The following is a 27526-nucleotide window of genomic DNA, read 5'->3' on the forward strand; positions in this document are numbered from 1 at the left end:
TATCCAAAGTTTTATTATAAGTTCTTTACATTAAATAAGTATACCTTCACATTCTCTAGTTTCAGCATTAATTGTATAACCTGTTCCACAGCTTATTATTCGAACGCAGATAAATGATCCTATAGTGTTATCACATCTCTGAGTGGTTAAGCAATTATGATATCCAAGAAGACATTCATTAATATCTGAAATAGAAGTATTGGAAATAGACTAATCAATATTAAGATAACATGTTAAACAAAATTGTCAATCTGATTGCCAATTGTTAGATCAGAACATGTTACACATCACAATCATTAAAAACAGGATTGAAAATTTAAATTGGGAGTTAAAATACATTGAAAGATGTGAAAAACAGATTTAATTAATCTTCAATACTTTCATTGCCTCAATGCAAACTTCTTCACAAACAAAAGTATGTAAAGAGTAAGTAAATATGTTTTTCACATCTTTCTGTGTGTTTTAACAACAAATTTAAATTTTCATATCCTGTATATTTTTGAATTTCCCTTTGTTAGTCAAGTTATAGATTTTCATCTCATTCTGAGAATGGATTCTTAATTTATTAATTTATTATGGAAAATGTTATTTGAGAGAGAGAACAATACAACCATAATGATATATGACACTGTTCCTAACTAAATTAGAATTAACAAATTAATTAATTGAAAGATTTTCTTGAAAATAGAAATTATAATTTTAAAACATCTGACAATAAATTGTTTTGTATGACAGTAAGAAGTCGCATGAAAGAAAGGAACCTCTTAGTAATTGTTCAATGGATGTAATTACCCACACACGTGCATAAATTTTTTGGAAATATAAGTATAATTATTAATTTGGTCTATGTTGTAGGAACTATTGATCATAACAGTACGAAATTTAGCATACAAACAGAACATTATATTCTTTATGCAACAAAATAATTGAAAAAAAAATTTAATTTAAATTATGTCAAAAATAACCTAAAAAGTACTAAAAAGGGAAACTTCTCGATATGTATATGCCAATTTTGATGTAACTATCATTGCTGAAAGGACTTCTGAAATGATGAATGACGACACCCATTGTAATTGGCAATCATCAATGTTTAATATGGAAAAATAGAAATGTTATAAAAAATTGATAAAAATTTAAAAGTATCAGAAAGTTATTTAATTACATAATCAAGTTACAAAATTTTGGCATTAATAATAATTAGTATAAAGTTGTGTGAAACAGATTTTCTGCACCAGCCACAGTTTACAAATTGGAATTTGACATATTCATGACATATAGCTTCTTTTCTAGAGAAATAAAACTCAACTGGATTCTAGAAAGAATCCAATTAAAAGAATCCAGTCTGTGATTATATTGAAAAAAGGTTTTCAAGCCTTTATTCAATATAATCACATTTAAATCAGGTATGTTTAAACATAACTATGAATCTAACTCATAAGTGAGGAAAATTGGTAAAGTATGAGGGATTTCATTTTGATGATATTGTTGCATTGTTGAAGGTTCACATCCAAATTGTCCAGTATGACATGATCAGAAAATTTTCTAACAAAATTTTTTCAAATTTGGAATCCATACACATCCAGTGATTGCACAAGAGATGTTGTTTGTTTAGAAATCAGTAGGAGTTCCAATTCATTGCCAACAAAAATAACAGTTTTGACATTGTTATAAGTTGTCCATGAACTGATTAATAAAATACTTTTCTAATGTGGGAAAAATATATCTCTAAGCCATGCTTTCATGTAAACCTTTGTTAGTTTACCAGATCTGAAAGCAGTAATATAAACATTTTCTAGTTGAAATAAATTCTCTCACTTTAGAACCAAACATGTCACATCTTCACTATTACAATTGTCAATTTTTAGATCATGATCACTGTTGTAACCTTCCTTATTTCAAGAGGCAACAAGAGGATGTCAAGCCGAGAATTTAAACATACTTTTCTTTGTCTGAGTCAGTCTTTGTGTAGTCATCACCCCAATTAGTTGTATTCCAGAGTGAATAAAGATAATTGTTAATTAACTATGTGTTTTTATGTGAAACAGTGTCCAAAACAAAATCAATACAAAAATCACATTGTTCATTTTTGATGCCCAGATCACATTTGTTTCAATATCAAAGTGTTGAGTGTGCAAACAGGTAGCAATAATACAGGTAAACAAATAATAAGTAAATCTTTTTAATTACATTTATGTTGCAATTACTGATAAAATGGATGTTGTTCATTGTTTTAAAAATTCTTTCAGCAATGTGTAAAATTAAACACCGAAACATTCAGAAGCACCTTAGTGTTGAAAATTGCTGATAAAATCAATGCCAACCATTCTTCATTTTGAATATACTTTCAGCGATGATAGTATCATCAAAATCAATGTGTATATATTGGATACTTGTAAGCATTCTAAATCATTTTGCACCGAAAATAATTCTGATAGTATATAATTGCCTGCTGCACACACATATGTTGCAGAGTGAGTGCTCATGCTAATTATAACACTGTTTGTCAGCTCTGGGAAGAGCAAAGTCCATTCCTGACCAAGAGAATCTGGCTGATCCTATAATGTTCATAGTGGAGGGTGACAGGATGTAACTTATCTTCTTGGAGCTTCCTTACATTATTCAAAGTCTGACTAAGTATGGATATAATGTTCTGCGCATATTCAGAATTTTGGATACATCTGTTTGCAACTAGCTTGCTTCTAGCCTTCAAGTCATCCTTCCTTTCATAAAATTATTTATGTGGCATGTTTGTGGCACTATCAATGTCACTACCATACAGTAAAACTGAAAATGGTCTTTGATGGTTAAACTATAACAGATACAAAGCCATTCTACTGTTGTATTTACTATGGAGCCTGCACACTTTGCATCAACTTCTGCTATTGAATGAAACATTTGCCTGTACCACAGAGTATTTTTATTGTCTGGAATTGTTTACATAAATTTTTTACTGTTTAATCTTTGCTCTATCTATTCTTTTTTGCTTTTTATATTATCATTTGTTTATTAAAACAAATTTAATACAAATTTTTTAATATTTCTTTAAAGCACTAATGAAAAAATTCAACTCAACTTTATAATTATGAATCTTTTTTTTACTTTTGTGATTCACCACACACACTTATAATGAAATTAAGAAACAAAAGTATTTAGAAAAATGTACTTATATAAACTGTTTAAAATATTTAAACAAAACGTTCTACAAATTAATCTACTAATTCAATGAAATAAATAATACTGAGCTAAACAAAAAAATCCAACTAATCTATCCTAAATATTTCATTGATATATATTATGCTGATGATGAGTACTAGGATGGCAAACTAACATAATGAATAATACAAAAAACATTATTTTATATTAATTCTATTCAAACAGAATTCCATTCTTTTAATTAGTTTAACATATAAATTTGGACTGAACAGATTTTTAACAAATTAGTGAATGTAAATTTATAGTTTTATTAATTTAATTCCGCATTAAAATTGGGTAGAAACAACATCAAATTTAAAATTTTAGGAAATGCTTTTAATTTTTATTACTAAAAACTGCAAATAACTTTATTTTACATAATAATTTTTATACTTCTTACAGAAGATGAATAAAAATTTCTATTGGTTTATCTTACTGATATAGGTCTGTAAGATGTCAACAGAGATTCTATTAATTTCTATTGATTAGTCACTTCAACAGAAACCAATGACATCGGTACCTTATTGGCCAAAAACTTGTATATTCTTAAAAGGCACTTTAAGAATACTGATGTTTTGAGCCAAGTGCCAAACACATATTTATGTATTAAGTAAACAATAAATTTTACTTAATTTTTTATTTAAATTACCAACATCTAAATCCAAAGAACAGTTGTATAAATCAAAAAGTAATCTGATCTAAAGCCTTTTGAAATCTACTGTAGCCTATTGTAATCTAAAGCCTAAATGTAGCTTCAAAAACATTTAAATTTAAAAAAAATTAAATAACTTTAAAAGGTAATTTAAAGCATAAAGTAATTTGTCTTTATGCTGACTAATTAATAACTATAATAATTAATAAAAAAAACTTATTGAAGATGACATAGTTTCCCCCAAAAACTATTTTAAAAAATGATTAATCATGAATTATTTTAAAACTAAAACTAATCATAAAATGACTATCTTGAATTTTTCTTTCAATGGTTGATGAAAAATTACTGAGAATCTATTGCATTTTTGTTGTATCTTTAGAATTATTGTCATAATAAACTTTTAGATAACCAGGCTTTTACATTAATTATTAATTTCCTTGAAAGAAGAAAAATATTAATTCTCTTCTTCAGAAATTTTATAAATAAAGATTTTATCAGAATATTACCATTGCAAGTCTTAGTTGTTGGATCCATTTGATATCCCTCTAGACAAATACAACGAAAACTTCCTAATGTATTTTCACATTTTTGGTTGGATAAACATCGATTTCCATCATTACATTCATTAATATCTAGAAATAATATTCATAAGAATAAAGTTAATTCATTTTTTATGAAATTGTTAACATAACATTTAAATTTATATTTTATTCACCAACACAGGTACGAGTAGTTGGATCTGCTACATATCCTCTTTCACAATATGAAGTTATTGAAGTTTTAGTCTGACACTGATAACTACCAATAATATTCACACAGTAATGAGTTTCAAGATTACAGTCATGAGTCCCTATTGCACATTCATTTATATCTGTAATTTAAAACTACATTAATATTGATAAAAGTATTCAAAATAAATTTATTTTTATAATAATTTATTAAGTTAATTCATTGTTACATTAAATGAAATTTTTTTCTCAAATAAACAATTAAACACAATTAAAAACAATAAAATTCTATATCTATTTTCAATCAATTATTATAAATATTACATTTAACCTTAGTGTGAAAAATCTCATACAAATTTAATTTATTTCTTGGTTTTTATTTTCGTAGAAGGTTTATTTTCATTTGTTTCTGAAGATAAGATTTATTATAAAGATTATGAATCCTAGAAGAAAACCACTTGTTATTCTCAAGGAAATGAAGAGAATAAATTAATAGTAATAGTGATCTTCTATGTTCTAGATTGTGGGCCTATTCAAAAGATGACCTATCAAACTAAAAAGAACAAAGATAAGAGGATCAAAGACTGTGTCCTGCTAGAAGAAGCAACCTACCAAACCAAAAGGAAAGAAATGAAGAAAGTGAGCACAGAATTAATCAGATATTTTGCAAGGAATTTACACCAGTTTGAGCTTAAATCTTAGCCATCTTCCATAAATCTGTTCTCTTCCCATTTACTATCTCTACAACTACATAACTGTAATTGATAAGTGAAGTAAGGAGCAAAAACTAAACTTTATGCCTTAATATTAAAAAAGAAAAATGTACAGAATAACAGAATAAACCCATGTTAACCTTTGTTAACATCGAGTCTTTTTCATTAAATAACATCATTCATATTTATTTTTCTTTTACCCCTTTTAAATCATTTTTAAGTTTTACATTAGATAAATAATAACTTACAGAATAGTCATAAAAATATATTTCATATTTCTGTAAAATATGAAGTTTTTATATATGCTTTTAAATATGAATTAATGAGTTTTTATTCTTTTTTCCCTCATTTTTTGCAGGTTTAATATGATAATTTAATTAGATGTTATCTCTTACAATTGTTAACATGAGTAATGGTTTCAAAAAAAACTTTTCTATTATTTTAAAGCTGCATACATTTAGATATAATAATAGTTAAAATAGATAAAAACATAATGATCACAATGTTATGGCTTCAAAGTCTTAAATCAGCATAATCATGTTTGACAAATACAGGAACATTTGTCAAACAAACTTTGAAGTCTGTAGATGTACCAGAAAGATGCACAAAATCTCTTTCAATCACATGGAAATAGTTAGTGTGTTAATCAATTATAAGACATCAGGAAAACTAAATATCAATATAATTTTTGTTAATACTATTATTTTTGTTAAATCTACAAAAATAATTTTTATAATAACAGTAGAGAGTTGTTAATCCGAACCCTGGTAATCCGAATCGCCTGTTATCCGAGTGATTTTCAGTCTGACTGTGTCGTGCTGAATCAAACGTTTTTGATACTAGATTTACTTCTAAAGTATAATTTTCATGTTTTTATATTCTTCAATATATTTATTTTGTTTGTACAAAATAAAGAAATAATTTTTAACAATACAATAGCCTCGATTATTATTATAAAAATTTTCGTTAGGCTTAAAATCGACAAAAATTCAACACGAAGCGACACGCAATGGAGAAAAATCTGAACATCGGACAAGTTAATATATTTTTTCATACATAATCAGTTATCCGAACAAATCACTAATCCAAACAACCCCAGTTCCCAATTGATTCGGATTAACGACTCTATACTGTATTCATTACTATCGTTGATATAAAAATAATGTAATTGTTGTAGAGATTTCTGTTCTATTTTTGTATTTGTATTCTTCACTTCCATACTAATAAAACTGTATTCTTGATGATGAATAGTTAATGTTAGGAAGTACTAGAACATTAAAAATTTTTGTATTTTTAAGTTATTACTCCATATAAAACATTTTCTATTTATTATTCATATTTCTAACTTAAAATATCTGTTAAGGTTTGATATATATTTATCAAGTTACTTGAAATTGACTGTAAATTCCATTAGATTTTGATGTACAGTACAAAGAACATTTTCTATTGTTTAAAATATTTTAAAAAACAAATACTAATTTCTTTTCTTAATGATTATATTTTAAGAAAACAGGGTTTCTTTATGATAATATTTAAATTTTTTGAAAAAGTTAAAACTACCTAAGTTAAACAGAATGCAGTTAGTTTATAACACAAATTTTGTACCTTCACATTGATTTGTAAAACTATTTTTCTGATATCCATTTCCACATTCAGATCTAACAATGCAATGAAAACTTGATGGAATATTGAAACATGTTTCAGTTTCAGTATTACAATTATGAGTACCTTCTATACACTCATCAATATCTAAATAAAAAAAAGGCAAAAGATAAATAAATATTTTAACAAAAAATTATAATTCTAAAATCATAGAATACATTTTAAAACGATCTGTATGTTATACTAATAACATACCAATGCAATTTACACCATTTCTATCAAGTTTAAAACCAGATAAACATGGATCTTTTCTATCACATCGATATCCACCTTGAGTATTTATACACTTTTCCCTATTTTTATCACATCTGTCTTTAGCTTCGGCACATTCATTAACATCTAGACCAGGACAAAGCAACATCACACAACATATAACAAAAGTACATAAACAATAAAAGTGATACATATAAGTAAATTCTATATTCACCTGTAGAAAATGAAAAAAGAGAAAAATAATTAATTAAATATGAATATAAAAATCTAATAAATACATTTCGATAGATTTTATAATTAAAATTAGTAACAATATTGCATGTTAAAAACATATACAACAACTCCTGTTTCAAATTATTCACCAGAAAACTTTTCTTTCTGGAAAAATTCCAAAAAAGCAGTTTGTTTTTGATACATGTTAAAAGTTTTCTCATAAGCACATAACATTTTTATACATACACATTGAAAAATTATTACTACCTGTATATCTTATCTTATTTAACATGAGTCAAAATTAAGTAAATTATAATTACCTTTTTTTAAGGAAAGTTTCTAATTTAAAATTACATATTTTTGATAGAATCACTAAAAGAATAAGATGTTTACAAACAATACTATATATAGAATGTTGTGAGATAATAGAAAGAGAGATCAAAAAGTAATGCTCATGAAAGTTTTGCAAATTATTTAATAGCTAGGCACCAATTTTAGTATACCTTGTTCATAAAACTTCCATTTTCTGGGATACAGCACATTAACATTGATAAAGTTGCATCATTCCCTTCATAATAAATATCCCAACAGAGGTGCTACTAATGTCAGACTGCTTCACAACAATGTCCATCCCCATGCTGAGCTGCTGTTCCTAGCAAAACTGAGCAACTTGGCTGGGAGGTGCTCCAACATCCACCCTACAGTGCAGACCTAACCCTTCAGACATTCTGTTTGATCCCATTAGAAAACTTCTGGATGTGCAACACTTTAAATTAGATGACAAACTGAAATCAGTCATGAGCAGTTGGCTATATACCCAAAAAATGGAGTTTTATGAACAAGGTATACTAAAATTTGTGCCAACATGTGAGAAAACTCTCAAAGGACATGGTTCTTATGTTGAAAAACAGCTAATTTCTTTGCATATATTTTACATTTTTCTTAGCTGTTCAATTATATGCAGAAAAAAAAAATTCCTGTATGTTGCTTTTTGATCTCTCCTCATATGACAGGTTTAAGTTGCAAAATTGTAAAACGTATTATATATCATTTAGGTCATAATGATAAAAATAGATTATATAATACACATTCAAAAAGTTCCTGTTAATACATTGTGTTTGCACCATGCATGTTCTTTACATGGATATTGTGGTATAATATTAATTATAGGTTTTCTTCATTTAGCATCTTGTTTGGATTTGTATTAAATTATAGAGTATGACAACTATTTTGAAGTACAATTGTTGTAGGTAGTAGTAGTAGAAGTATTAGTAATTTTTTTTGGTTATAAATTCTGCAATAGATTCCAAATCCATCCATAGAAGACCAACAGGCAATGATATAGTTTCTGTCAGCTGAAGTTTCCAGCCAGAATTCATTAATGGATGATTGCAATTTACAGAGATGCCTGTGTGTTCAACACGATGGAGATGGAAATACAGGGTTGTTACAGAGATGCCGCACACAAGAACATTTTTAAACATGACCTATACATAACAGTTATGTTATAAATACTATAATTATATGCTATTATCAAAGTTACAATGTTCTAACTTTTAAATTTGTTACTCAAACTGTTCTTTTTTTACAGTAGATAGTTTTTATCATATTATTATGATTTTAGTCTCTGTAATCCAAAAATTATTGGTAGACCAATCTCACAGCAATATCATTGGCAAATTGATTTTATTTAGAATTACTTCATATGCATTTCGGGTTGGTCTAATGTATTCCAACCCCTCTTCAGTGCTAAACCAAAAAGGTTTTTTTAGAACACGACATCAATGTATAACTACTACAAGCTTAAAAAAAGGAAAGAACTTACAATACACGTTGGTGAAAATTACAACAATATTTATATGGGTGGGAGGGCAAACCTTCCTCACATTGACTGGTATCCTAAAATTACAATTTTTTTGTTGTATACATCTTATTGATATATGGCTAATTTAAATAAAAATTGCAAACAACACTTACACTCACAAATTAAAATTGTTTTCATCACAGATGTATAATAAACACTCTAAAGACATTAAATAATTAAATAAGCTGATCAACTAATGTATAGGCACATTCCCAAAGTATAAATTACTTAACAAATTAAAAACACTATTAGTTCATGTATACTTCATTGAATTCTTTTACAATAGTAATCACATGATGACTTCCTATTACTTATTAATTTATTTTAGCGCCAGCTATTAGATTGTACCAGCGGTAATCAATTTCAACACCTTTCGAATTATTAATTAAATTATTATTTTTTTAATTTCTTATTTCTATATGTTCTTTGAATTTTCTTTTATACATGTCTTTTTCAACATGCAAAATTTTAATATTATTTTGATTAATGTTACAATTATTATTATTAGTGCAGTTAAACCACGGGGAATTACTGTACTTGAGTCAGATAGCAGCTTCATGTTCTTTGACTCTTACTTCTAACACTCGCCCGGTTTCACCAATATACACACACGGATTATGACAATTACATTCAAGTTTATATACAACACCAGCTTTTTTTAAAGGATCTAACTTATTATTACTACTGTTATTAACATATCTACAAATATTTTGTGAAATTTTATTGGTCAAAGATGGGGCCAAACAAATATTATGATTATTAATACTTTTACTTTACAATCTAGAACAATACATAAAACAACAATTGAAAGATATAGATAATTCAGCCTACAGTATAAAAAATTCAAATACCGTTATTAATAAATTACAAAAATTAAAAAAGGAGGATTCAGATTGCTTAATGAGTTTAGACATAAAAAATATGTATCCTAGCATAAATTGGATTCTGATAGAAAATAGTTTAAAAGATCTTAGTATCCATAAGAATTTCATAAATTTAATAGAATTTGCTTATAAAAATAATTATTTTGAAGTTGAAGGTATGTTTTATAGACAGAGAGATGGTATCAGTATGGGGTCAAAGATGGGGCCAAAATTGATATCGATAAGCAAATTAGTGAAATTAGGGGCATAAAGTTAATAATGAGATATGTGGATGACTATCTGATAGTATATAATAGAAACTTGACTAATAAAGAAACTATATATAATTCAATAAATAATATAGACAGAGATATACAGTTTGATATTGAAGAGGAAATGAATAAGAAAATTAATTATTTAGATATTACCATAGTTAACAACCCTAAAAAATTTGATTTTATAACTTATAAAAAATCATCTAATGTTAACAAAACTATTAATTACCATTCATATACCCCTGATTACATAAAAAAGAATTCTTACCTTATTGAATTAAAAAACATATATATGTTACAGTAAAAACCTGTTTTTAGTGAAAACGCGTTTTAACTAGTTGAAACTAGTTTTTACTGGATGTCATTGTTATAGCCCATTTTGTCTAGTTAAAACTAGAATTTACTGCTGTACATGTTTCGATTTTAGATAAAACTAAAATCAAACATTAACTTTTTAACTTTTAACATTAGTTAAAACTAATTTTAGCTACATAAATATGTTTGGGGGAAATAAATAAAGTGATGATTGGGATTAAAACATTTGTATCATTTAATACGATATTTATTGAAAATATTGGTCACACATGTGTTATTAACATTAATTAACCCTTTGTCCTCGAAGGCATTGATCGATCGGTACCCTGGCTTTTTAAGCAAAACTTCGAGGGTACCGTTTCATCGTTACTTTGGTAAATATCGATTTTTGTAAAATTTATTAACAACAGATATAATCTCGTTCGATATGAAGTGAATAAAGTATAATAATTCATTATATTAGTTGATAGCAATATAAAATTTTGATTTCAAACAAATGTTTGATATAATGTGCGATAATTTCACAACGAATAAACATACATGCATAAGTGTTATATCGAATTGTACAAAACAATATTCTACGTCTTTCTGGCTCAGTGCCAGCAAACAACTATGTAACTAGACAACATTAATTTTCACAAAATGTTAGAAATTATCAAGTTTATGTGTCAGTTCTGATATATATTATTTTTTTCTTATAAATTTTTCTAATAAAATGTATTGAAAAATATCGTATTTAAAACTAAAGATATTAATAAATGTAAGGGATTTTTTTCATATAGATATAATGATAATTTGATTTTTGGTGAACTTTTAAAATAATACCACCTGACTGACCTATATTGCCTTAGGAGGGATCGCGAAATAAACATAAACAAGATGTTGGGGGAAAAGGGTTAAAGCGATATGAAATTCATCATACACTATAGGAACGTGTTAGCTGAATGACCTTGGTCGAAACAGTTTTTACTAAGCCATTTTGTTAAAACCTGTTTTGTCTAGTTAAAACTAGTTTTAACTCAAATTCATTTTTGACTAGCAGTAAATTCTAGTTTTAACAATGACATCCAGTAAAAACTAGTTTCAACTAGTTAAAACGCGTTTTCACTAAAAACGGGTTTTTACTGTAACATATACAAGAATATCTGATAATTATAATATAAACATTAAACTCAAAGAATTGGAAAGAAAATTCATAATGAACGATTATCCAAAATTCATCCTTACAAAATGGAAAACATATTATTTAAAGAATAGGTACAATACTAAGTTTAAAGCTGACAAAATATATAAAAGGTTTCTGTATATTAAAAATATCTTTGAGCACTGTAAGAAAAGTATTAATAATCATAATATTTGTTTGGCCCCATCTTTGACCAATAAAATTTCACAAAATATTTGTAGATATGTTAATAACAGTAGTAATAATAAGTTAGATCCTTTAAAAAAAGCTGGTGTTGTATATAAACTTGAATGTAATTGTCATAATCCGTGTGTGTATATTGGTGAAACCGGGCGAGTGTTAGAAGTAAGAGTCAAAGAACATGAAGCTGCTATCTGACTCAAGTACAGTAATTCCCCGTGGTTTAACTGCACTAATAATAATAATTGTAACATTAATCAAAATAATATTAAAATTTTGCATGTTGAAAAAGACATGTATAAAAGAAAATTCAAAGAACATATAGAAATAAGAAATTAAAAAAATAATAATTTAATTAATAATTCGAAAGGTGTTGAAATTGATTACCGCTGGTACAATCTAATAGCTGGCGCTAAAATAAATTAATAAGTAATAGGAAGTCATCATGTGATTACTATTGTAAAAGAATTCAATGAAGTATACATGAACTAATAGTGTTTTTAATTTGTTAAGTAATTTATACTTTGGGAATGTGCCTATACATTAGTTGATCAGCTTATTTAATTATTTAATGTCTTTAGAGTGTTTATTATACATCTGTGATGAAAACAATTTTAATTTGTGAGTGTAAGTGTTGTTTGCAATTTTTATTTAAATTAGCCATATATCAATAAGATGTATACAACAAAAAAATTGTAATTTTAGGATACCAGTCAATGTGAGGAAGGTTTGCCCTCCCACCCATATAAATATTGTTGTAATTTTCACCAACGTGTATTGTAAGTTCTTTCCTTTTTTTAAGCTTGTAGTAGTTATACATTGATGTCGTGTTCTAAAAAAACCTTTTTGGTTTAGCACTGAAGAGGGGTTGGAATACATTAGACCAACCCGAAATGCATATGAAGTAATTCTAAATAAAATCAATTTGCCAATGATATTGCTGTGAGATTGGTCTACCAATAATTTTTGGATTACAGAGACTAAAATCATAATGATATCTACATATACAGCAAAACATTTATATATTAAAGTTTTTATCATCTTAGTAACTATGTTATTTAACACATAAATATACAATTATGTTAGCAGCATCATACATATTTTATTTAGCAATGATTATGACAAGTTTCCTAGAGAATACTATAGGCTGCTCAGTTATAAAATACATAATAAAAATACTTAAATGGTTATTCATATACTATATATGAGGCATTTTTCCACAAAGATACTTCACAATATATGTAATAATATTGTGAAATAGACATTTCAATATATCAATATTGAAAGACAACACATTATACTTTTAGATATAGAATTCCAATATTATTTTATAAAATCATTTTTGTTTTGCACTAAACAGATGATAAGGAATAATTTTCTAATTGGAAGAAAGTAATTTAATTAGATGAAATCATAAAATCAAGCTATTATGGTTAGTATGCTGTTGTCATTATATTTTAAATTTACAGGTTTCAAAGTTTTGAAAAATACTTTAAAAATTTTTGGCTTAAAAAATGGATTGAATGAAGAATATCAGAAAATTATCTGTTAAAGATAAATAATGACTTTCCTTAATTCTTGTTTTTTATTTATATATACTAAGTCAAAATTACATGAGAAATGTTACCTGATTAAATAACATAGCCTCCTTTAATGGATATATACATAAATTCTTAAAATAACTATATACTTCAGATAAAGATATATGCAGAAAAATAGTATTAAAAACTCAACAATATAATACCAAGTTCCAAAATTTTCTTTTATTTACTTATATTCATTATTAAAAAATATCCTAATACAGCAAGAAATATTTATTTAAATAAGTGTTTTTAAATGGATCAAAAACATTCATTTAATTAAAAATTTCGATCCTGAGGATGATCAATAAAGTTGACCGAAAATGTTAGATTGTTTTGATAATTTTAACTGTGTATTAAAGGTTTTTGGAAATATTTTTGTGTTTTATTTCTTGTTGTATTATGATGTGTTTTATTTATGTAATTTTGAACATACATTTAAAATCACATATATTTTCTAAAATTTCAGTTTTAATAATTCATATTCCTACTAAATTGGTCTTTATTGTCACTAATACAAACTGTTTTATATTTTGGTAAAATCCTATAAAATATGTTTGTAGTAAAAAAATTTTAAATAGCTGAGATGAACTTTAAACTGACCAGAGATCTGGTAATGAATTTACAATTTTAGCCAAGCATTATATAGTAAAGATAAGATTAGAATTACAGGTATCTAGCTCATCACAAAACCTATTCTCTTAAAATAAACAAAGAAATGGGAAATTCTTGCTAAATTAAAAGAGAATAGAAAGATCCTGACACATTAATTTAAATCAATACTACTTAAAGAATGATATGTTAAACAGTTATAATTTTAATATATATGGAATGTTTGAGTATTAAATAACAAGTTAGGGGAACTGTTAATAGATATTACTGTATCACTTATATAATAATTGCTAAAAGAATAATTTATATTTGTATTTTTTTATATTTCTTAATTTATATTTGTACTTCTAATGAAGTAAACAAGTATAAAATGCAAATAAAAGCTATTTTCATATTAATTGTTATACAAAACTTATAATGTAGCCTGTACACATATGTTTTTGATTGTTTTATTCTAAGAAATTAGTGGAACGATTAAAATCTAAGTTGTAAGTTTGAATTTAAAATTATTAGGTAAACTTTTTTATTTAATTGCTTTTCAGTGCTATTTTGACATTAAAGTTCTGAAAAAGTAATGTTAAATGAAAGATATATAGTTTACTTAAACAATTATTTTGTGTCAATTTGAAACTACATTAAATCTGGCATATAAAATTCAATAATAAATAATTAAATCTTAAATATTATTTACAATTTCATATGTATAACAACAGCAGAAAGCAAAATTTAAATTTCAATAGTTTATCAATTATTTTGCTCAATCAATTCTAAGTGCTAGAATGAATTGAATTTAAAACTTTGTTGCTTTATTCTTAAACTTAAAGATTACAAATACATAAATTTATAAAATAATAAATAATGCAATTTTAATAAAATTTTAAGCACAATTAAATTTTGAAAAATATATTTTCAGTTTTAATAAATTAATAAATTTAACATCAATCATAATTATTAGAGAACACTGTTGAGATATATTTAGTTCACTACCTTACCAATACAAGAATGAAATGATGTATTATATTTGTATCCTGGTGCACATTTCAATTGACAACGGTAACTACCAGGAACATTGATGCAATTTTCTTGATCTTTTAAACAAGGCTCAATTTCTGTACATTCATTTATGTCTATGAATATTTATAAAAGTATAACTGAATCATAAATTTACATTAATCTTTATTTTTTACACTGGAACCTACCTTCACATTTCTTTTCAGTATGATTTATACGATAACCCAATGGACATTGTGTATTGTATGATTCTGTTTTTTTAACACAGTTATAGCTACCATTTGTATTAATACAATCTTCTTGAAGTTTATCACATTTATCTAAATCTTCAGTACATTCATTTATATCTATTAAACAGATTTATAGATTTAAAAGTAAAATATATACTGATATTTTAAAATAATTAATATAATTTGAACTTATTGTACTTCAATATTTACCAATACATTCATTTTGATTTTCAATAACCCGAAATCCAGGAAGACAATGTTGAATACTTTCACATGTAAAACTTCCAATTGCATTAATACATCTTTCATGTTCAGTATCACATGAATGAAGACTTTCACCACATTCATCAACATCTGTTATAACAATTATAATATTTAATATTAACAAATTAATTATGATAATACATACAATGATTTAATTTTCAGTTTAATTTGATATAGTAAAAAGTTTTTTATTGACTCAATGACTCAAACTGGTTATATGTAATTAAAGTGCTACACATAACACCAATATTCAACAGGAAAAGCAAACATTTCATCCATCTTTTCACCTAACATTCATTGTTAGGCTAAAAGATCTTTGTAGTTCCTGCTGAATATTGGTTTTCTGTGTAGTGCTTAAGTTTTTTAATTTCGGAGAAAATCACGAAAGTAATTAATTAATGTATAAAGCAGATAAAGACTTATCAGTTTTATTATTAAATTTTTAAAAAACACATCCTTGACAATACTTATTAAAAAGTTCCCAATAATACATGTATCTATACAATTACACTAGATCACAAAAGTATCCTGACACCTATACACCTATAAAATGTAAGTTTTTTTGTTATGTTATGATACGAAATAGGAAAAAATAAAGACAGGTCTGAAATCTTCACACTTTTTTTTATACTAAAAAAATATTTACATGCACAAAAACATCGAACAAAAAGAAAAATATAATTTTATTTAAAACTGAAAATTTTCACATCACAAAAGTATCCAGACAGAAGAAATAAGTGATAGTGTGTGTCAGATCATTTGCTTAAAAATGTGTTTACAAAAATTTGCCTGAACAAGTGAGTTAATGTATTTGTTTCATAAGTAACTTGTTTTATTTTATCATTGTAAACAATGAAAACAAAAAATTAACCATTGTTATTAAAGGACTCATTATAAAGGAAAAAGAGAAAATCTGAGCAGAACCTTGCAGAACAGTTTCGCATTCTAAAATCCACAATTCAAGATACCTTTATGAAATTCCTTACAACAAATAGTGTAGTTAATAAAGCTTGAACTGGATATCATGAAATGTTTACCTTGAGACAGAAACATGTCATTGTCAAGAAAGTAAAGAAAATCCATGAATAATTGCTCCTAAGTTTGCTAATGAGGATTCTGTAGAATGTAAAGTGCATACATCTGCAGAAAATGAGAGAAAAACTTTAAAAGCAAGTACCTATAAAGGCTTTGTGGCTAAGAAAAAACTGTTGTCAACAAAAAAAAAAAAACAAGCAGTAAAGATTAAAGTTTGCAAAAGAGTTTTATACAAAATCAATAACATTTTGAAAATCAATTTTGAGGTCAGATGATCTAAATTAAATGAGTTTGGTTCAACTGATCCCATAAAAGTATGGAGAAAAGCTGGACAATCTTTAAAAATGAAAAACCTGATCCCTACAGTAAAATGTGGAGACAGTTTAGTGCTATTTGGAGTTGTATGTTTGCAAACAGTGCAATTCTTTGATAGAATAATGAATCAATATGTGTATAAATAGATTTTAAATCAAAATGTTCAGAAATCAGTAAGAAAATTAAAGTCAGGGTAAGGGTTTATTTTCCAGCATGACAACAATCCAAAGCACACTTCAAAATCAGTCAGTTTCTTGATGTGCACCGTATAAAAGTGCTTCCTTGGCTTCTATAACTGCCCAATCTCAACCCAATTGAGCTTATATGGGATAACATTGAATGAACAATCAGAACAGAATCAATAACAAATAAAACTGATCTTAACAACATCATCAGAGTTTTGAATTTAATAGACAAAACTGTTATAAAAATTTGAATGAATCAATGCCTAGTTGTTTACAAGTTATCAAGGCAAAAGGAGGCCAACTTGTTCTTAAATACATAAAATATTTTGTTTATTATTATTTATTTCTTCTGTCTGGATACTTTTGTGATGTGAAAATTTTCATGGTTTTAAATAAATTTATACAGAAAATTCTCATTAGTTTGAAATTCAAGAAACAAAATAATCACAACTTTGAACTATTGAATTTCAAATTATCTGAAATTTACATATTTCTATATGACATGGCAAATGCCATGTAACTGATATAATTCATTGATCAAATAGAATACGGCTATGGATACTTATACAGAACACTATTTTCATTCATTAACAATTAATAATAATAATAATAAAGATGTGTAGGTAAACAGCATGTGTCTGGTGACAACTTCACAGGTTGCTAGATAGCTTTTTAAAATGTAAAGCAGAATTGTAAAAGCCTTACTGTCCTTAAATTCTAATATTATTGTTAATTGTCTACTTGGACTTTACTTATTAATAGGACTTTATACTGGTGTTTAAATATTGGCACAGTAATGAGAGTTAGTTCAGGAAAGAACAAAATTTCTTTATTATATCACCTGTAGTAATAATTTCTGTATGCATATTATACATGTTTCGGGCTAGCATGCCCCTCATCTGCAGTATTACTACCAAACACTAAAAAGTAACAATAACAAAACAAATAAGTTACTGTATAACTTAAAATTTCTTAGCAATAAAATACAATTTTAAAACTTACTGTAAATACTTATTCCAATCCCAAGTATAAATGGATATTTCTCGTTTTACAATTAAACATTTCACTGCATAATTAAAATTAAATAAATAAAGTAAATAAAGACTGTAAATTATTAAAATCTAACACATCATGTAAAAAATTTCATTAAAAAACTCATTAAATCTAACAACATGATGATGGTAGATTTTAATAATTTACAGTCTTTATTTACTTTATTTATTTAATTTTAATTATGCAGTGAAATGTTTAATTGTAAAACGAGAAATATCCATTTATACTCGGGATTGGAATAAGTATTTACAGTAAGTTTTAAAATTGTATTTTATTGCTAAGAAATTTTAAATTATACAGTAACTTATTTGTTTTGTTATTGTTACTTTTTAGTGTTTGGTAGTAATACTGCTGATGAGGGGCATGCTAGCCCGAAACATGTATAATATACATACAGAAATTATTACTACAGGTGATATAATGAAGAAATTTTGTTCTTTCCTGAACTAACTCTCATTACTGTGCCAATCTTTAAACACCAGTATAAAGTCCTATTAATAAGTAAAGTCCAAGTAGACAATTAACAATAATATTAGTAAAGCAGAATTTCTCAAAATATAGCCCAAATTATTTTTAAAATGGCCCAGAAAGTAGTAAGTCACCCAAATGTAGTAGTCTAGAGCCCTACAAATATCTCAATCTGTTACTTGTAGCCCAATCTTGCAATCTTGATAACCATCTATATTTTATGAGATAAAAGAAAAAAGGGTAGTCCATGGATTATTATGAGAAAACATGGTTTATAACTTTTTTCATCTTGTAGCTAATTATTTATTTGAGGGTGCTTATTATTAGAATAAATATGGTTCAATGACATCAAGTTGATTAAATTTTAATATCTTATATAAAATAATCCCATCAAGATTGTTTGGTTATAATAAAATTCATAAGAAAACTTATCTAATACAACTTATAGAATAGATGAAAAACTTGAACCAACTGGCTAACTTGGACCAACTTAGAATAAGACTAGAAATAGCTTTAAGTTAAGAAATCATGAAGAATTAGTATGTAAAATAAGAAACCTATGTTTCTTTCATTTTGATTTAACAAAAATTATTGATAAGAAAGATTATTTTAATTAAATTTACCTATACATGATTTTTGTTCTGTAGTAACTCCCACTTCTAATTTGTAACCTGGTGGACATTTTGCAAGATTTAATGGTAAACAACTGTAACTTCCTTGAGTGTTGACACAAACTTCATAAACTTTGCACAATTGATCCAATTCATCACATTCATCAATATCTGAAATTTATCACAAAAAAAAACATTAAAATAAAAAATTTTACAAAAAATAGCAAAGAAAACAACAGATAATTATTTTTTTATTGAATCATATTTGTTATTAGTAAAAATGAATCATCTGAATTTTATTTTTTTTCTATTTAAGGAGTATATACTGTGTGATTAGATTATGCATTGTTTAATTTGCTTAGAATCTTCAATGTGAGACTTCACATATATTAAAAAAAAAGTTATTTCATAGAATTGGGACTTTTAAATTATAAAAAAACTTACTGAAAAGTGCTTTATTTAGAGCATAAAACAAAAAAATTGCTTGAAAAAGTTGAAATTAAATACAGAAATAATTTAATTTTGTAACTCCTTTGAGTTACATGCACAAAAAGTCAATTCAAAAAGGAAAGTAGTTTATATACTTATTATAAATTGTAATTATAATCTTGGGAATATGCAGCAATGGCTGCTTACATAGGCATAAGGTCTACAGCGGCATGGGTTATATGAAGACTGTTTTTGTTCCAGTAGTTTTCTATGGATTATATGCCATTACAAGTTTTATGCACAAAAACCGTAACTACTTTTATTCATAAGTTTGTTATACTTTTGAAATTAAAGTAATATGCTTATTAAGACTAAAACTATAATTTTGTAATGAGATTTTTAAATGATTGAGAAGTCATTGTTCTAAAAAAGTTTTAAAAATAATGTTTTATGCCAAGAAAAATTTAATTATAATTCTAACATTTTCATTTTAAGATAATCATGGTTAAAATTCATTTATACTATATTTATCATATAAGATAACTATATCTGATCTCTATCTGAATGAAAATTAAAGAATAAAGAAAATCAATGGAATAAATATGCAAAAGATGAAGAAAAATTATTTGTAAAAAAAGGTTCGAAATGTTTTGAACTGATATATTTTTGATTAAAAGCAAAAGAAAAAACATAGAAATAAAAAAAGTTTAATAGTGATTAAATGAACAAAATATGAAAAACCCAAATTAAAAAGCCAATGGAATTATAAAAAAACAAATAAAATTATAAAAAAAAAATATTTTTACAAATAAGAAATCAATCAGAAAGATAAAATTTTATTTACAGTAATTAGCAAAACAATACAAAATCTTTAATTACACATCTATATGCTAATTATTATTCAAGTTTTAAACATACTTTGGAAATAATATTGTTTAAAACATTAAAATTTAAATGTAAATAACCTAAATTAATTTCCTACTATAATTCTTATAGTTATAAATGTATTACAAAATAATTCATGTTAAATGTATTATTAGAATTATTAATAATAATGATGATGATCTCGTTTTTTTTCTTCATAATACAGGTGTCTGGAAAGTTACTGTTCAGTGAGAAATTTGTAAATGACATTGAAGTTATACATACAACATTGCATTTGAGAGCAAGTCTCATAATGCAATGCTATATGTAGACTTAACCTAATCTAAAACTTTACTGAAACCTTTTCCACTGCACAGTAACCTTTTGTATATCCTGTATTCGTTTTGGTTTAGATTCAACAGCATAAGTGTGTCATGTGTTGTATTGTGTTAAATGCCAAACTCTATTACCATTTTTTATATTTTAAAACTTATGTACTTGTTACTTTATGTTCATTAATTTATGTATATTGTTACTTTATATACAATCGTATATAAAGTAACAATATACAGAAATTAAACAGAATTAAATAAATATGTTAAACTTGTTATTAAAAAAATAATTATAATACACTTACCATCACATCTGGTCAGTGCAGGATTGAAGACATATCCTTCATTGCATTTTATATTACATTTATATCCACCAATTGTGTTTTGACAACTTTCTGTTGTATCATCACATCCATGAATGTTTTCAAGGCATTCATCTACATCTTTTTATAATTTTTACAAAAAAGGACAACACTGCAGACTGTATGTACTATATTTACTTAGATTTATAAACATTACAAAAACACTGATAATACAAAATAACAGCACATAAATAGACTAAACAAAAGTAGATTAAACTAAATATGAACTTGTTATCAACAAACAAAAACAATACAAAACAACTATAGCTAGATTGAAATATTAATTAGATTGTAATTTCAAAATTTCTGATAAAACTGATTTAGCGACTCATATAATGACCATTGAATACCTTCACATTCTTTATTATCATTGAACTTAAATCCAGCTGGACAATTCTGAGTTTTCTTTGGTTCACACTGATACTTTCCATATGTATTAACACATATTTCCTCATTACGATTACAAGCATCTAATCCTTCTGCACATTCATCAATATCTACAAATTTTGTTATTTAAATTATAATTTAATAAAAACAATATATCCATAAATTACATTAATTTCATATTTCTTACCTAAGCAGCCTGCAGAATTTAAATCTTTACGAAATCCTACTGGACAATTTTCAAAAGTGTGTGGGATACAAGTATATGAACCAATTGTATTTGAACAAATCTGAGTTTGTCTGTTACAATTATCACTTCCAAGAGTACATTCATCAATATCTGAAAATAATAATATACTATTTTAATACAAGTGTAAGAATGCATTATATAAAAAATAATAATTTAATGTAAATTTATCTTTTCTAAGAAAATAAATTAATTAATATATATATATATAACTTTTCAGCTAACATGTTTTTTGTTGTAACACTCTAGCTAATTGTAACCTGAAGTCTAGGAGGACTTCAGGTTTCAATTAGATAGAGCTACACACTAGCATCTAATCATCTCTAATTTCCTGAATTAGAATTTCCTGGTAGATTGGACAATGAGAGACCAGCATAAGGGGACAAAGAGGATACTCATATGCTGGTCTCTCAGATCTCCTGATATAACCTCTATAGATCCATACATGGTTATGAGATTGTACAAAGGATCTTGTTTACATCTCTGCTTTAATCATTTGAAGACTTATGACGAAGAATAGAATGAGATGTTAATACCAGAAGGCCTGACACTTAGTCAAAGTGATGAATAAACTGACACATCAACTTGTTCTATGACATACAACAAATAGAGCCCATATTGAGAACTTATAGCCAATGTAAAAATTTGCAATGGTTCTAGGTTAAAGTAATGTATCTTATTTCGTTTCTGAAAATCAAATTTTTGAAATGTTTCATTGTTTTATAAATAACTTCATATTTATATTTTGTGTGTACAAGTACAAAAAACATCATCATATGTGAAATATTTTATTTTATAAATGATCTACAGAGAACAAATAAAAATGAGAATCAATGAACATTATACCTGGTAAAAAATAGGTTATTCTATATATTTATTGTTAACTGCTTTAATAGTAGTAATAATAGGTCTTGAGAAACTTTAAAAATTTAATGCTAATATTAATATATTAATGACAATATAAAATAAAACTTGACAAAATATAAAACTAAACACAGCTAATATGACTGTAAACTAAAATATCTATTCAAATCTCCTGCAAACCTTGTAACCGGTGCAGTCAAAGTTCGTACGCGAACGTTTTCGGCCCCTCACTAGGTCCTTCCTTCAAGCAAAATTTTCTTTTTTGACAGTTACATCGAAGAATATCCTCTTTTCGGATAAAAATTCGAATTGTCAAAACTCTGAATTTAACGAAACCACGTGCTATCCAATATTCCAAACTTTACGTAATATGAACACGTGCTTATCTTTGTGATGCAAATCACCTAAACGCAATCCGATCGCATCTTTTTTTGACGCGACTTCCCTGTAAGGGTCTTTTTTAATCATTTGGCCGCCATTGTTTCGAATCGCTGTCTTGAATTAGTGCCTGCCATGCCAAAGACAGCTTCATCTCGTCCTTCGAATTGATTGGTTGGGTGTACTCGAAGGCTTTACAAATCTCCATTTGCTCTAACCATCTAAGGTGGTCTGTGTGCCGAGTGGTGATGAGGAGTTCTCGAATTGTCGAACTCCTCATCACCACTCGGCACACAGACCACCTTAGATGGTTAGAGCAAATGGAGATTTGTAAAGCCTTCGAGTACACCCAACCAATCAATTCGAAGGACGAGATGAAAGCTGTCTTTGGCATGGCAGGCACTAATTCAAGACAGCGATTCGAAACAATGGCAGCCAAATGATTAAAAAAGACCCTTACAGGGAAGTCGCATCAAAAAAAGATGCGATCGGATTGCGTTTAGGTGATTTGCATCACGAAGATAAGCACGCGTTCATATTACGTAAAGTTTGGAATATTGGATAGCACGCGGTTTCGTTAAATTCGGAATTTTGACGATTCAAATTTTTATCCGAAAAGAGGATATTCTTCGATGTAATGGTCAAAAAAAAAAATTTCGCTTGAAGAAGGACCTAGTGAGGGGCCGAAAACGTTCGCGTATGAACTTTGACTGCACCGATTACAAGGTTTGCAGAAGATTTGAATGGTATCACCCCAGTGTGTTTAGGTGAATTATACTAAAATATCTATTATTTTTCTATTAAAATTGTTAAGTTTGCTTTAAAAATTTAAATTTAAATTCAACTGAAATTTGTAAACAAGTTTGGAACATTTTCTTTAAAAATTGTATATTTTAAATTTGATCTATTTAAATCCTACAGTGATAAATATAGGAATTTATTAATGGATAATTGAAGAATTAATTCATCACAGAGTATCAAATGTTACTTTCGAAAGATAAAGCATTATTTTTATTTTTTAACTATATAGTTCCGGTTTTAATTAAATAATGGTGTGCTATTAATAAAAAAAATCTGTATTTATTTGAAGTTGTTTTGCACTAAAATAAATTTTCTATTCTTAAAATTAATATAATTCAAAATAGGAAATATTTAATTTTTAGAAAACATGATTTAAGATTATACAAACAATAAACTTACCATCACATGTATTAGTTTCCTGATTTAGATAATATCCTAAATAACAATTAGATGCTAAATTTCCAGAATTAATTTCTACACACTCAAAGCCACCAACAGTATTTTGACAAATTTCAATGTTTCGTTTACATGTATCTGTTCTATGAGCACATTCATCAACATCTAATAAATAAACAATTCAACAATATTTATTTAATAAATGTACATATTTTAAAATATGATTCATTTCTTATTCCTTCTTATTTAATTAACTTTTATGTAATATAATCAATAATGTGACCATAATTTTAAGAAGTCAAATATTTTTTAAACTTTAAACATTTTTGAAAATTTATTCTATCTTGAGAAAAACCAACAATAAAATTGTTAATAAAATTTTTAACAAAAACTTTTATAATAAGTGAAAATAAAAATAAGAAGTGAATTATTAAATAAATTTTGTTTATTTAAATCAATCATTTATTATTTTAGAATTCTACTATAAATCATAATACTGAGAGGAAAAACTACTCAAACACCTTGTAAACATGCAGCCAAATTTATTAACTTTGAACGTTTTCAGTCATGTTGAATGACTTTTCTCAATAACAACACTGCGAAATTCGAACACTTAGTATGAAAGCATAAAATGTTCAAAAAGCCTTTTTGAACATTTTATGCTTTCATACTAAGTGTTCGAATTTCGCAGTGTTGTTATTGAGAAAAGTCATTCAACATGACTGAAAACGTTCAAAGTTAATAAATTTGGCTGCATGTTTACAAGGTGTTTGAGTAGTTTTTTGTGTTTTGAACATTATGCAGTCTCAGAAAAAATACTGAGAGGAAACAGATTTCTGAAAATTTTGAAGTTTAAAAAATATTTGGCATCTTATCAGAATGTTAATTACATTAGACATAAAATTCTTTATTCTTTTAAAATTATGACAATACTGATATTAAATATATCTTTCTCCCATTAATTAATATAAAAAGAAGCAACTATTTCCCATTAGAAACTAACAAAAATGTAAAATACTTTAAAAAGATGATAAAAGTACATAAATTATATATGAGTAAAAACAGAATGTATTACAAAAATATAAAAGTACAATAAAAAAGAATCACTTGCATGAAAACAAAAATATAAATAAGAAAAAAGAAATTAAATATATGACATTAAAATTGCATATAAGAAAAAAGTAATTTTAAAGTATTTAAATATTTGCATAGTAAAAATATGAATAATATACTATTGAAATCTATATACCTGCGCAGTTTTGCCCATCAGGTAATAAATGAAATCCAGCATGGCATTCACATTGAATAGCAGTCCCTGTATCCACACAAATATGCTCACAAGGATTATTTGTATCACATTTGTTATTTGATGATTCTGATAAGGTATTAAATTAATTATTAATTAACATTTCTAATTAAAAATTTATATATAAAAATTAAAAAATAATGCTTTCATTCTTAGGAAAGTTATAATATCATTCATTCTCTAAGAGAAAATTTCAAGTTAATAAAAGTTCTTACTATCTAAATACTTTCCATTTTTCTTTTCAACTTTCATATTTAATTTTATGATAGTTTCATTGCAACAATGCATTTTATAATAGAAAATAATGAGCAGCAGTAATATTTTCAATCTGGTTCTTTAATAAGTTATTTTTATATAATAGGAAAGTAATGCATTGATTGTGATTTTGGTTTTCTTGTTAAACAGAGAAAAAAATTGAAAATATGTTTACATAGGTATGTTAATTATCATAGAAAATTTAATAAAGTTATTGACAGATAAATTATAAGCTTTGATAATTATAATTCTCTGTAAAAGACATATGCTTTAAAATTAGTTAATAACTAAAATTCATTTCCATTCTCTTGTAATTAATAATTTAAAATGAATTAATAAATAATTTAACTGAATTATTTATACTTTTACATTATGCATCTATTATTATTAATTTTTTTTAGCATATCTAACATTGATTAGGAAATTATGTACATTGTTTAACTACACTGCCAACAATAGTGACGACTGATATTATAAACATTGTGTTGATATTCAAGTCAAAAATGTGCCCTTATTATGATGTGGTTTGTATATTGCCACTTTAGCTCATGTGATGTCAGGAAAGCTGAAAACAGTGTGCTTTGTATTAAACGATGTAATAATTGTTTTTGAATTCACAGGACCACAACAGGATTTGTATTAAATGTCAATATTTTGTATTAACTGAATGAATTAACATGAAAATGTCTATCTTTGTTCATGAGATCACAATCTTTTTGTATTAATGTGGACTTTGCATAAATTGATAACATAATAATGGGTTTTGACTATATACTTAATTTTTTCTGTCTCAAAAAAAAAACATGTCAACAGAAGTAATAAACAATAAATATTGTCCTATAAATTAACAAATGTTTTCCATACTTGTCATCAATGAAATGTTAATTTTTGTATCAATAATAGTTCAAGATGTGATGACAACCTAAACACAAAATTAAGAATGCAATGTGCATTACCTCCTTTAATCATGATTAACCAAAATGATAATAGGCTCAATCAGTTAGTTATTAACAATTAACGTCCATTGTAATGTAAATTTTGCTACTCAAGTAGTTCCGCTTTAAATTCTATTGCTACATTCTGCAATTAGCAAAACTTTTCAAAAAAGGAACATAATTTTGCATATTTAGTTGAATGTTTGTAAATTACAAGGAAGAAAAATTTTTAAACATAAGTGTATTTTTAACATTTCTAACTTTCCTAAGTTAATGTATTAATTAATGTTTCAAAACTTTAGCTTATATGTAAGTAGAAATATCAAAATTTTTATTTAATTATACTTAATTGAAATTTAATAAAGTTACCTTGAACACAAGATTTTCCATTTGAATGCAAGACAAAACCAGGATTACATTCACAGCGATAACTTCCGTGAGTGTTTATGCATATATGAGCACATAACTGATTGGGAAACGAGGCACACTCATCTATATCTTGTCCATCTAATATCAAATCAAGGAAATTACATTTTAAATATGTAATTAAGTAATA

General features: G+C 26.0%; 1 protein-coding gene across 3 annotated transcripts in view; it reads right to left on the bottom strand.

Moving 5' to 3' along the window:
* The window catches only part of LOC136983327 (fibulin-1-like), a 44430-nt gene that overhangs the window by 10339 nt on the left and 6565 nt on the right, over nucleotides 1–27526 (bottom strand). For 2 of the 3 annotated variants that reach the window (XM_067280016.1, XM_067280017.1), the window contains exons 4-18: nucleotides 27340–27477; nucleotides 25724–25849; nucleotides 24478–24639; nucleotides 21979–22128; nucleotides 21755–21901; nucleotides 21348–21485; nucleotides 19430–19588; nucleotides 15697–15840; nucleotides 15445–15603; nucleotides 15238–15372; nucleotides 7143–7286; nucleotides 6891–7034; nucleotides 4560–4715; nucleotides 4351–4476; nucleotides 45–185 (exon numbers count right to left, since the gene is read on the bottom strand). In XM_067280016.1, the coding sequence (XP_067136117.1) occupies nucleotides 45–185; nucleotides 4351–4476; nucleotides 4560–4715; nucleotides 6891–7034; nucleotides 7143–7286; nucleotides 15238–15372; nucleotides 15445–15603; nucleotides 15697–15840; nucleotides 19430–19588; nucleotides 21348–21485; nucleotides 21755–21901; nucleotides 21979–22128; nucleotides 24478–24639; nucleotides 25724–25849; nucleotides 27340–27477 (2169 nt within the window). The remainder of the gene's footprint in view (nucleotides 1–44; nucleotides 186–4350; nucleotides 4477–4559; nucleotides 4716–6890; nucleotides 7035–7142; nucleotides 7287–15237; nucleotides 15373–15444; nucleotides 15604–15696; nucleotides 15841–19429; nucleotides 19589–21347; nucleotides 21486–21754; nucleotides 21902–21978; nucleotides 22129–24477; nucleotides 24640–25723; nucleotides 25850–27339; nucleotides 27478–27526) is intronic. The other variant, XM_067280018.1, reaches the window with a different exon arrangement.

The sequence above is a fragment of the Centruroides vittatus genome, unplaced genomic scaffold, assembly GCF_030686945.1.
Source record: "Centruroides vittatus isolate TY-2023 unplaced genomic scaffold, ASM3068694v2 contig_880, whole genome shotgun sequence".
Lineage (NCBI taxonomy): Eukaryota > Metazoa > Arthropoda > Arachnida > Scorpiones > Buthidae > Centruroides > Centruroides vittatus.